This window comes from Tachysurus fulvidraco, chromosome 14 (genome assembly GCF_022655615.1).
Source record: "Tachysurus fulvidraco isolate hzauxx_2018 chromosome 14, HZAU_PFXX_2.0, whole genome shotgun sequence".
NCBI classification, from domain to species: domain Eukaryota; kingdom Metazoa; phylum Chordata; class Actinopteri; order Siluriformes; family Bagridae; genus Tachysurus; species Tachysurus fulvidraco.
Genome location: NC_062531.1, coordinates 19525057 through 19538708, shown reverse-complemented (window position 1 = coordinate 19538708; position 13652 = coordinate 19525057). Strand labels below are relative to the sequence as shown.

The window sequence follows — 13652 nt, the reverse complement described above, 5'->3', positions numbered from 1 at the left end:
ATTGGTTTACAGCAAAGAAGAACCACTGTGTTACACTGGTATCTCACCAATGACGCTCTTCGCAAATGAGGCTCTCTTAAGCGTGGCCAGGCCCAGGTCTCCGATTTTCACGCTGCCCGTTGGACCGGTGATGAAGATGTTATCACACTTCAGGTCCCGGTGGATGATTGGAGGGGCACGTGTATGAAGAAAGTGAAGGCCTTTCAGGATCTGCCTACACCAGCTCCGTAACACTTTGGGCTTCATTACTTTAAAGCGCTTCAGATAGCTGCAAAGCAAAACAGTCATTACAAGGAGAAGAAGCCAGGTGTCTTTATTTTTGCCTCATATAGATTACAAAAAAGTGGAATAGGTTTCTTCACGTATCCCAACTTAAGAAGTTAGGGGGCAGCGCACAGCTACAGTGCTCCTGGAGTGGAGAGGGTTAAGGTCATTGCACATGGGCCCAACAGTTGCAGCTTAGTGGTGCTGGGGCTTTAACCCCAACCACACTTCAACAAACCAAAGCACATAGCCTCCACTAAAACCAGAGCTTTATCCAGAGTGAACCAACTGCTCGCCACTTTTAATTAGACTCCATAACATTTCCCAAATAATTTTCAGTCATCTTCATCCATATTCTTTGGTTAACACCAGGCAGTGACAATGAACCATTTTGTCATGGTCACATTATTAAGTTTGACAAGCAGGCATAAATACAGCATGTGAACAACCAATTCTTTTGTATATCTGCGGTCGACATAATTGATCACGTATCATCCACAAATGGACAAGACTAAATAAACTGGTCTTGGGAACAATCGTTCACATGGGAGCTCCAGAAATAAACTTCTTGTGGACCTTGATTACATAAGTGCATAGGTTCTCTTGGGGATCTTGACTAAATGCATCAGACATACTGGTATTGCTATGGTCAGAATGCTTTATTGGGCTACGTATCAGATGTCTCCAGTGGAAGAAGGGTCAGATCCTTGTTTTCAACGTTGTTGTTCAAATTTCTGTACGATATTGTCTTCTTTTCATCAACAACAACTCGGCCTTAAAAAGCCGAGATGAACGAATCTTTTGTTATTTCACAGCCACTGATGAGGACTGAGAGCAGCTGTTAAATGTGCTTTAATGGAGAAAAGAAAAAAAAACACCCAATGCATAGTTCAGCTCAGCTCAGAGCTTGATGTGTAACAAAATCGAAGGAACAATCAATATTTCCCAAGCCGACTGCAGATGAGACTCACGTTTTTAATGTCCCTGAGGTCATGAGTTCTGTCACCAGAACGATGCATTTTTTCCCTTTGAGCAGAGATTCCCAGAAGTCGTAGAACCGCACAATGTTTGGATGTTGCAGCCCCTTCAGCATCTCGGCCTCCTCTTTGAAGCGCTGCCTCTCCACTTTCGACAGCTTCCGGTCCTAAAGTGGTGGGGGGGTTTGGAGAAAGAATTGCATGTTTATGCTAGAGTGAGGTCTCCTGAATCACAAACAAATAGGTATCATTCGATAAACTACATGCCTGCATGCTGCTGATTAATTGATTACATCAAAAAATATAACATTAACATAAACTACAGATTCACAAAATGTAACTTGCCATCATTCCTAACAATGGATTTTTCAATTAAACACAAACAGGCTTTATTCAAAGCCTGAATACTTCAAAGTACTACATTGTGCGTCGTTCCATCCTTACACCGATCAGATTAAGAAATCTGTGCATGTCTTTTGGCAAAACTCCAAATGAGTGTTTGTGTACAGTTAAAGGTGGGGTCTCTTGTTTGAAAGCCAAAGTTGACATTTGAAATCACCAAAACACCACGCCCCAACCCAAATGAGTCCCACCCCTGTATTGATAGCTCCGCCCACACATACACCAGACAAGTATTATGGCGGACCCAAGTATAACCCAGAAAAGTATTATATCAATAGTAGATTTTTATCAATAAATTAACTCAATGAGTAATACTGTGGTAATACAAATGTGTTTTTGTAGTACTGTGTGTTGTACCGTGAAAGGTTTATCTCCGTTTCACGCGGAAGACGTCCAGTTCTCTCCAGCGCTGGAAAGCTGACCCTATATTAACACGTCCTACGTCTTGCCTTATTGTAAGCCTTTCTTCGCTTTCTTTTTATCCTCCATGTCAATGTTAAAACCGCTTTCTGCTAATGTCACATGTGCACTGAACACTCTCTCCACCCATATTGACAAGACCCGCCCCTTTCTGCTCATTGGCTACACTTTAGTTTTAGCCCACTTTAGCCCAACGCAGTTTTCTGAAGCATTTCTTAAACAATGGAGACATTACCTTTAAGTCTCATCTAGCTACTAGAAAATAAAGGATGTAACGGATTGCTGGCTGGATGTCGTTTGTTGATACGCCAAGTTGGACGCAGTGGGATGCGGTTGGACTTAATCTTGGAGTGTCATATAGAAAGATCTGAATATTCCTGAAATAAATTGACAAAGTTATGATTCTTCATCAGTCCAAGTGTCTGCTTCAGCTCCCGTAGTGGTTGATCCTCAAGCTTCATAAATTATGCAATGCTGCAGAGAGGTTTCGACATTCAGTTGAGCTGACCTGCCTAAGCTGTCCCCGCATGCTCCATATGCACCCTGGCACCTCTTCTATCCTCCCTCCCTCCCTTCTCTCACTCTCACTCCCTATTCTCCCATCCTCATCCTCCCTGCTATCTTCTTCTCTCACACACTCCATGCGCAGGCTTTTCAGCACACTCCTGGGGATCACTGCATTATTTAGTAGTTTCTAACAGGACAGAAAGATCGGAAACCCCGCAAGCACACGTTCACTGACGTGTTCCATTCCAGCAGCTTGCTTTTCAAGACTACCTTTTAGAAAATATTTTAGATTTAACGGGTTTTCTTTTTTAAAATACCTGCTTTATCACTAACCAGCTTCCCACTTTCCACAAATCAAGAAACAGGTTACATCTGATCGCCTTTTTTTTTTGATTAAATAAAGATAAGTGCAACAGTTTAACTTGGAGATTTGAATCCCTAGGGGTATATGCAGATTTCACACTACACTACTCACTACTCGTTTCATTCAAGTTTCCTTTCCTGATGATCAAAAATCCACAATTAGAGTCATTTTGAAGTGTAATATCATCCTGTAATAAGGCACAATGTCCATTCACCACAATGTAAAATCATGAGCTGCTGACTTCAGGTGACCGAGCTGAGAAAAGTCTAACTTCATGCAAATATATAGAGCCTCCGTAGCCACTTAGTAGTAGTAGTAGTAGTAACACAGAGACTGGTGACTGGTGTGAACACAGCATTAAGTCATACCTATAAATATAAACTAGCAAAATGAAGAGAATGGAAGGAGAGGATGACCAAACAAAACAAAACAAAATAAATAAATAAATAAATAAATAAATAAATAAATAAAAAAAAGGGATTGGTAGAGGACTAAAGTCATTGATGCTGCATTCCCTGGGAGCTAAATCAAATAGTGTGTGGATGGATGACCGAGATGTTCATCTGCCTCTCAGGCATCCAAAACTCATAAAAGTGGTTTATATGACTAGGAAAGAATTTAATGGGTTTTACTGTGGGGATATTCCTAAACGCAGTGACTTGTTTCACTGCAATCACAAATAATAGTATTATTTATAGCCCAATGTTATTATTGTGGTAAAAAAAATCTTGGTTTTCATATCCAGTCTATCGCTATTAAATACAATAAGCACCATACCGTGAGATTTCAATTTAAATCACTCTCAGCAACTGGGTTTAGCCAGTAAGGTTTGCTTTTTCATACCGTCTGCATCACAGGGAATAATCTATACTGAATTCCACTCAATGACCCCCAAGCAAAACTGTGGGCTGAAATGCAATTAGGAGAGCCAGTGACTGTGAATATAACTAACAACTGGCTTTAGCCGAGAAGAGTTGCAAACGGTTTTAAAAATAATACATACAAAAACGTTCAAAAGTCAAAACATTCTCAGTAATTCCGTTAACTTAAGTTAATACTAGACACCATAAACATACTCAAGACTAAACATAAACAAGATTTGTCTTTATATTTTCGATCTCCTGTCCGTCTGGCATACAGACTGGGATTACAAACTGAACCTCAGTATCAACAATACCCGACTCGTGAGAGCGACTACAGCCTGAAACAAGCAGATCATCGAGACCCATGGCATGATTTCTGCAGTATCCATAGATCTAACTGGAACGTCCTTCAGTATAGCAGAGACATTGTGGCCAGGTTCCATACTCAAATTCAACACACCAAACCAGTCGCTCTACTACGAAGTCGCTAGTGGGTGTTCCTACTCCTGGTTGCCATAGCGACCACGTTTATCAGCGTAACTAGCGTTCCACATCAATTTGCTTGCAGCTATGCGTGAAACATTCTGGAGAGAGATTTGTTGTTAGTATCTAAAATCATTTTTTCTTTTTTTAATTTACAGTTCAGAAATTCAGTCCTGAAGATGGACAATAAAACATGCAGTACAATTAAAAATCTATGAAGGAAACAAGGTTACTGCAATCCGACACAGTTTTTGTTTATTGTATACAAGTTGCATTGTTGAACACAACGTGAACAAATTCAAAGATTCTGGAAGTCTGTCTTGACCATCTTACAAGTTTCCCGCTGTGAAGAACACACTGGGGAAACTGGACACTGGTCTGAAGCGAGACACATCTGTTGAGACCCCAGAATCAATAGAATCACTAAACCTATAGTTTACGCCTGATGCATATGGCACACCCATTTGGAAACGCTTCAGGAGTTTGGAAGTCGGTATAATTCTACAGGATTTCCGAGAGACATTTTTTAACAGTCCGCTTGGAAACCAAGCTGTCGTGATGCTCCACTTCCCTCATGAAAGATGAAAACTCTGTGATAATGAGTGCTTATGGGGATCAGCAAAATGCTGGATTTTCCAAATGACGTGAAGTTCACAGTATAGATGCATCAATTTCCACAAGGCAATTTCCACAAGGCGTTTTTAAGGCGTTTTGTTTCTGTAATAACGTCAACTTCACATTTTCACACCCATAAACATGAAAAAGGTTGAACAAAAACAAACTGTTCATAACTGTATAGGTCAGTCAGACACCCACTTGGGAAGTGCTGGCTGACAAAAGCTGATATGGAGTCCAGACCTTGTGCCATCAGTCTGAAGCTCTGGTTATGTATTACTATTAAAACCTATCCCCTACTGAGGAATCAGAAATGCTGCAGCTGGCATGTAACAGAATGCTGACATAGAACAGAAATTCTTTCCACGACGATGAGAAATCGGACAAATTAGAGATCGGCCTCTCTGGTGTCTAACCGATGCGTTTCATAGCTTCTGCCCTTGTGTAAAGTGGGATTCTCTGCTGAATCTCCGGCGAATACGAGAAGCTGACTGAAAGCTGCTCCTAATATGCATGTAGCCCTCCCTCTCCTTACTGTAAACCACAGTGGAACCAGATAGTACAATGGAGACTGCCACACCTTCTCACCAAGAATGAATATTTTCGTTATTTTCCAGTTAACCTTGAAATTCAACATAAATACGGATCACGTGAGGGGGAAAATTTGAATACAACTAATCCCAGTTGAATTCCTGTTCTAATACATGAGGAACCTAAAACACATTACATCATACTTTTTTTTTTTTTAGTCATCATTGTTTTGTTGTTGTGATATAATCAACTGAGCAGGACTTTAAACTTTCAGTATGCAGAACTTTGGTGAGGATGACCTAATCCTTCTGATCGTTGAATAAATCAAGCAAATGTGTGCTGGATATGTAGATGGAGGAGAAGAAAAAAAATGAATAAAATCAAAGCCTAATTCCCCACTGGAAGCAATCTTGTTCGAGTCAACATTGACTCCAACAAGAGAGCAAGACAAGCCAAGACTAAATCCCACACAATATATCTTTGTTCGTCACAAGTCAGCTAGACAAATTAAAGCTAAACTATACGGATGAGAAATGGTTTAAATTCCACTCAGCCCCTACAAAGGCATTCAACGGTGGAATAACTAATGAATGGCGGAATAAATGTTTAAAATAATAATAATAGAGATAAAGTGATTGGTGTTTTGAAGACAGGATTATGACACCAGGCCATCAATGTAACCCTGCAAGGTCATCCATTAGACACACTATGGAAAAGGAGCTAAATTACAACCAATTAAATCAATAAATCTCTTGTACAAAGAACATTAGTCTAATCAGGTTACAGAGACCTGCCCTGAGATCACTTTTTAGCAAGTGCATTTGCTCCTAACGGGTGGACATCAAGCCAAGAAAATGAACACGTACAGAAATGAACACGTATTTGCGTTTAAGCAGTTTTTATACGTTTTATGAACAAATGTAGAATTTCTACATTTGTAGTTTAATCTTAAAGCATTATTCAGACTGCACTGAGATAGCACAAGTGGGTATTTCTAAGTGAAGAGTATGAATAACATGGCAGCAATATGAACCCTGTATGTGAATGAAAGTGGGAGGCCATCTTGATACTGACTGCATGCTGGTATTGACAGAGAGATAGAAAAGAAATGCGACGGTGCAACCGAGTCGCAGAGAACAGCTTGAAAACACACCTGCGAAAGGAATGGGTTAGCGATAATACCAGAGAAACTTTTATAGGACACTAAATGAAAAATAAATAAAGAAAAATAAAAAAATGTTCCCGTGTTTGCAGGCTACATGTCTGTCCACACCCACATGATCAACCTTTTTTTTTTTTGCACCAATTTCAGCATCAGCAGTATTTCTCTAGCCTACCTGTCATTTCAGATACCGCCCGCTGTGATGCTCTTATTTTACATGTAATGCTCTTACGTGTGTGTGCATCATTACAAATAAACATGGCTAAGACCAAAGCCATCAATATGCAGGATGTTCACACATCCTCTACGTTTTTTGTGTCTTTTAAATGGTTAATGCATTGCTGTGTTATGGCCGCTAGCCTCGCACTCATTTCACAGGCCATCGATCACTTCATCTGTATAAAGTGCTGCATAATGTATTGAAGGTACAGCAGAAAAACACTGGTCCTGTTCTTGAGAGATGATGAATCCCTACAAACCCAGTCAACCTCCAATCACAGCAAAGCGATCCGATGAAATCCTGAGTAGCGGTGAGCTCAACAAAAACGTTATACAATTCAATAATCAAAGTAAAAGTGTTGGTAGGAAATTTAAGTATAGATTAGTTGATGTGTGTTAGGAAGCACACTAGGTCAGGTCAAATAAAAGGCATTTGATGAAAGTGGGAGATTTTGACATTACTTTATGTGACACAAGGCAAACTGGGTTTATCTGAACTGACTGACTGTTGCACAGGAGTATAAACTCTGCTGTCGTCTCTACACATTTTCCACACTTGTGCTGTGCTTTGGCATTAAGCAAGTCATATAACGTTATTGGCAAGGCTGGCATTATGGGACTAAAGAAAGATTCAACTGAAGAAGAAAGCAATCATTATGAACTTACTTGCAAATGCCAATAGAAAAGTGGCATAATGGGGGAGAAGTGAGTAATTTCACAACATTAAGCAGTCCTGATAAAAAAACCTACACAGCAAAGCTATATATAAAGGCTGATACCAGCACTGTGTAAAGATCAAAATGTGCATATGATGCTCCATCGCTACACAAAATGTGTGCATGCTTGTCCACTTGGTTCTCAAAACCGTGGAGTGGCGAGCGACTCGTAATGAACCTGACAAATGGTGCATGGCTCAGACCAGACCGATACAGCTGATGTTATGGGATGGAATAATTGATAGTTGACTGGTTGGTCCTAGAGGAGTTCCTGAAGGCAAGCATTTGAGATACTGCAAAAGATACTGAATTGCTATTTCAAATAAATAATCCCGAGATTGAGCCAAAATCTGACATCTGAGCAGGAGAACACCATCACTTGAACACAACCATTTATGTGCTTGAAATTGGTTGTGCGATGAAGTCACCAGTATTTTCACCCACTTTGAGCTCCCAACCTGTGGAGATGTTGCACAAGCAAAAGATTATGCCTCTGAACATTAGTTTTCTTTAAAGGATGAACTCAGGTATGCTGTTTCCACATCAAGAAGTATTAAACCCTCAGAAATTCAGAATCGATCAAAGTCAAGGGATCAAAGGTCAAATCTAAAGCCCCATTCGGATGGGATTAGTTTTACGTGGGGGTAAAGTAATTATTACCAGAGCTTCTCTGTGATTTTAGTCCCGTCCGAATGTGCCATCTCGGTAATCGTTACGGACAATGTCAGTAAAGATTACGGCGACTTTTACCTTCTGTAAAAAGGTCCGGAAAAATTACCTCAGGTAATACTAATCCCATCCGAATAGACCCGCTGTAAATATGTACGGTCATTTCCTGTTTAAAAGTGGCGCGTTTTGCAAGCATGGAGGCACTTGAAACAGGAAGCAACGTCATACGCACATGACGACAAGGAGGTTACTGTGGTGCGTAAAGCGAGTTACCCCTCCCACTTGTATCTGCTAGTTTTACTGAGATGTCTTGTCCCGTGCGCATTGGCCCATTAATATTACAGTAGTCCTGAGGTAAAATTGCATTACTCCACGTCCCCACGTAAAACTAATCCCGTCCGAATAGGGCTTATGTGTAGCAATTACATCTGTACATAAGCATGAGCTCTTCATCTTGGAAGTGTACGCAGAGTAAAGAGAAGCCCATGCTGTGAGAATTTAGTCTGGATGGGCCACCATTCCTTCACAGGGCACCATTTACCCCTTTGTTCACCCCTTCATTCACAACCTGGAGCAATTTACAACATTGCCAAGCCACCCATGCGCCTCAGGTTTTGACAAAGTCATTTGACGTATCTGAATTGGTTTTAAATGCGTGTACACAGATTTCTAGCTGAATCAGCCAAAACGACACGATTGTCAGGGTGACCACAGAAGGCTCAAAAGTTACTCAGAAATACTGAGTAATTCTGGCCCCTGATTGAGCAGTAATTTTTTAGCTCATGTTGAACAAAATATGAAGAAAAAAAAAGTTGTTTCCCCTCCCTTAAAATACAAGACAAGATCTAATCATTCTAAATACCTTGGCATTACGATCAAGCTGATGTGTGCAGTTTTACTTCCAAGGACTTGGATACAAGTCAAAAATGTTGTTTTCCACAAGATCATCTACCCTGGCAAAGCAGAAAAAAAGTGTGTCCAGAATTAAGGTTTGGCCTAAAGTGAAAGGAGGATACATGGTCTGCGTGTATCGTCTCCATGTACGTGTCTGATGTAGGGTTTTGAGGCCAGGTCAGGAAGTGAAGGGAAGGGATAAGCACTACTAATCACGAGAGCTTGACAGACAAAGAAGTTGGACTGACTGTTGGCTAAACTCAAGCAGAACACAATGTTAACATCCCCCAGGGTACAAGGTGACACCTATAGGCTATAAAATCTGGGAAGAATTTCAATAAGCCGGATTGAAAATGGGGAAAAAACCTTGGGACACTTTAACTAGCTTTTCAAACGATCACAGAACCTCACGCCCTTGGGGAAAAAAAAAAAAATGCATGGGAAGTGAGACACCAAAATAAGCAGCCGTTATCTCTGGCTGATTTGTGCACCCAGCTCACTGCACAAACATATATATATATATATACACACATACATACATACACACACACACGAATGAAAAGGAAGCTTAATGGAGGTTTAAAGCTGGGTCTAAATTATTTTTTTTTTCTGGTCCAAGTTGACCTGTGAGAAAGAATCATCATCTCTTGGTGGCTTCATATTTAGTGTTTGTATGGTAATAGGCTTTAAAAAAATATTTAGATTTGTTCATTCATCCACATCACCATGGCAACAACTGTAAACATTTAGCTGGACAGTTGTTTCAGGCTGTTCTGAATGGCTGATATATTGATTTCTGTCACTGCTCTTCCACCTTTTTCTCAAGCAATGTACTGGCTGCAGTTTCAGCCATCATGCGTCTGAATGAACATCTTCACTCTGATGCAAGGGCTGGGCGATATGCCAAAAATATTAAGCTCCACAGACTATCATTTCTTTCATTATATGTATTGCCATATAGGACTGCTTAATTTTCAAATTAGAGATTTATTTGGAAAAAGTACATTATATGGCCAAAGGTTTGTGAATAACTCAGCATCACACCTTTATGTGCTTTTTTGTGAGTATATGGTTCCAGTTCCAACCTACCCTGTACTGTGTTAATAACCCCCACTCTTCTGGGAAGGCTTTCCACTAGATGTTGAAGCATGGCTGTGAGGATTTGCCCATTCAGCTAGAAGAGCATTAGTGAGGTCAGGCACTGAGGTCAGGTGGGGGAAGCCTGAGGCACAGTCGGCATTCCAGCTCATCCCAAAGGTGTTCAGTGAGGTTAAGGTCAGCACTCTTTGCAGCTCACTCGAGTACTTCCACTCCAACCTTATCAACCCATATCTTCATGAACCTCATGTTGTTCACAGGTGCACTGGCATGCTGGAATGGCTTCGAGTTCCAGTGAAGGGAAATTCTAAATCTAAAAAATACAAAGACAATCTATACAATGGTGTGCTTACAACTTTGAGGCAAAAGTCTGGGCAGGAACCACATACTGTACAGGTGTGATGCAAGTGTCCACATAATGCATTTACTACTGAAATCATCAAATCAACTACTTAAAGGCTTCTAATCGAATATCTAAGAAGTGTAGTGTGACAAATTATTAGGCATCTCACCCAGCTCTACTGTAATTTGCTGAATTTCAAGACATGCAATTTGCACAAGTGTCTGAATGTTAAAAATAATCACGTTAGCACACAATGACCAAGCCGGTGGAAAAATACCAAATAAACTTCTTACTGACTGCGTCATGGCATTGCAAGTTTTATGACCGCTCTAATATCCACCTCACTCACCGTGGATGCATAGTTAGATATAAACTGTGGTTTGATCCATTATCTGAAAATAAACAGGTGGTCCTAATACTCTGTCTGTTTATCTACGATTTTGCATCCCAGTCCTTCTGCAGCACTGAAGACCGGTTTGAGACACAATATCATAAGATCACCATAAAAATTGTCCAGAAATTAAGCCGTGTCTTTAAATGACATTTTACTGAGCACGTCATTAGACCCACACGTCTCTCAGCATTAAGCGCAATAAAAGTGTTTCACCTTTTTGTCTAACCCCCAACACACACCTTTGTTGTCATGCAGAACGATGCTGATTGATGCACTCTCACACAAATGCAGGATTTGGCTGTGTTTGTATCACTTGCACATAAACTTACCAATGCATCCGTTCTTCACTGGACAAAATCTGCCAAGACGCATATTCTAAAACTTTTAAGATGAGTTCTGACTGCTTTTTATTTATTTTTGCAACAGGTAGATCATGACCAATACATGCACATTTAGTTACTGGGCAGAACTCAGCCGCCTGACTAAAGCATCATGATGATGATTTCTCCTTTCTGAAATCATTTCATTATGAAAAATAAATAAAAAAACAATCAGTGCAACCTTTACATGCGCTTTTTTTAGCACGTATTTAACTGCCCTTAGCGTGTGCTATACGTCCACCTTACATACCTGGAGCTCGCACCACGCCACTTCCACCCAGGTCTCGGTGTCCAAACCCTTGTAGACGGTTTTAAACGAGCCTCTTCCAAGCTCGATATCAAATTTGAGAAACCGGCCACTGGGAGAAGTGGCGACTGCTTTCATTTCGGCCTCTTCCTCGTTTTCCTCGCTCGCGGTCTTTATTGCGCTTTTTCCGCCGTTTGTTGTCCCTGCGTTCACTTTGGTCACGGCCCTGTCCTTATCCTCGTCAGCGCTCGTGCTCTCCGTGGCGCTGTCTTTACGCCCAGCCCGGCTCTGGCTCTCCGTGCTCGAGCCTTCCTGTAAGCTTGACCACGCTCCTCTGGTCCGGTCCACGATTGTGCGCAGACAAACAGTGGACATCTCGGTCCGGACATCGTATTCAGGAGCCTCGTGGGTCTCCACGTCGTCAGCAAACCACAAGCTCCTACGGATGAAGCGCTGGCCGGAGGCACGGAGAAGCGGAGGATAAGCGCTCGGGTCGCTGCCACCACGCACCGCGCACGAGCCGTCCATCTTACCGAAGTTGCCTTCGCTGATGGATTCATAAATGTTCCCGTTGAGCTCGCACTGCGAATTCGGAACAGAAGGACACTTGGAGATCAACGGACCGTCAGCGGGTTTGGTTCCGCCGCCGGGGTCCATGATAAGTGCTCCTTTTCTCCTTGTGTCGCTTCCAAACAACGTCAGCCTCTGTTCCAGTTCACGTGGAGAGGCGTCGTTTCCACCATGGAGGCGCAGCGGCCGAGTTCGTGCAGCGTGCGCGCGCTGACGCACTTCACCATGGGACGAAGTCTGTGACTCCACAGAGGAACGAGATCCACAATTAACAACTTCGGTTCATCTGATAACGTGACAAATAATAACAAAACGCCTTCGCGGTTTTACGCATGCAGCCGGCGATGCTTTACGCTGCCTGCGCAGAAATAAATGAGTGATAACTGACGCACGTTTGGTGCAAAATTACAGCTGAACGCGGCGAGCTTAATTCAGGCAGGTGCACGTGCGCATGCACGCGCACAAGCTAACGCTAGCAAACAAGCTGCAGTTAGAGCTGAAGAAATGAAAACGACGCCAAAAATACGAAGCTTTTTCAGGTCGCAGACTCCCAAATAAACGGCTTGTAATCACACCCATGAAAGCGGCGAGTCTGACACTAATAGCTATGAATCAAACGCCACTCTTTCCGGCTGTTGTCATCTTCTAAAACACGCGGATAAACATGTAATTTGCGTTTGTATTCAACGTGTATACGATGAAAAATACATTTTGCTACGCGGTTCTTCGGAATCCCTCGGAATTTTCCTACGCAAAACCCTTTTATTTCTATCCGTGTGGGGTTTCATCGCATCCACGCCCATAGTAACGATGTGCAGAAACGATCCAATAGGAAAGAAGCTCGGTGACAACAGCACTGAAGCTGGGGATGAGAAACTAACCTGTGAATGACACGGGGTACATTCGTGTAAAATAGATAAATAAATAAACCCTGAATAGGGTGCGGTTGGGTATGTGGTTCCCATAGATAGAGAGATAGATAGAGAGAGAGAGAGAGAGAGAGAGAGAGAGAGAGAGAGAGAGAGAGAGAGAGAGAGAGAGAGAGAGAGAGAGAAACGAAATACAGTTTAGCATCTACCAGAAGTGCAAAGATTAGCAATTGTGCAAATAGACAAGTGCAGATAAATATGTAGTATATGTACAGCATGTAATATATATAGATATATATATGTAAACATATATACAGTGAGTAAATATAAAGGCTATAAGATACACATATAGCCTTTATATTTATTCACTGTACATTCTGTATGTTTACATATATATCGATATTTATGACATGCCGTACATATGCTACATATCGGGTATTTTTACACTTATGTGTAAAGCTGTCTGACTTTCCTGTATAACGTATACAATTTATATATAAATAAGAATATGAATACCTAAAAGATTAACTATTAAAAGCTTCCTTTTTATTTTTTTAGAGCAACCCTTTTTAAACACTGAGTACATATTACAGTACACCCATTTTCTGTCAACTACACTGGATGCTTGCATCAATGCTGGGTTAAACATAAACTAGTGCTTTATA

General features: G+C 41.3%; 1 protein-coding gene across 8 annotated transcripts in view; it reads right to left on the bottom strand.

The window, feature by feature from the left end:
• The window catches only part of LOC113656247 (serine/threonine-protein kinase WNK2-like), a 41300-nt gene extending 28269 nt beyond the window's left edge, over positions 1-13031 (bottom strand). For 3 of the 8 annotated variants that reach the window (XM_047822954.1, XM_047822956.1, XM_047822957.1), the window contains exons 1-3: positions 11552-13027; positions 1236-1408; positions 48-268 (exon numbers count right to left, since the gene is read on the bottom strand). In XM_047822954.1, the coding sequence (XP_047678910.1) occupies positions 48-268; positions 1236-1408; positions 11552-12205 (1048 nt within the window). In that variant the 5' untranslated portion in view covers positions 12206-13027. Of the gene's footprint in view, positions 1-47; positions 269-1235; positions 1409-10175; positions 10472-11551 lie in introns of those variants that run through there. The other 5 variants (XM_047822958.1, XM_047822959.1, XM_047822962.1 and 2 more) reach the window with 4 other exon arrangements.
• Positions 13032-13652: the final 621 nt, after the last annotated feature.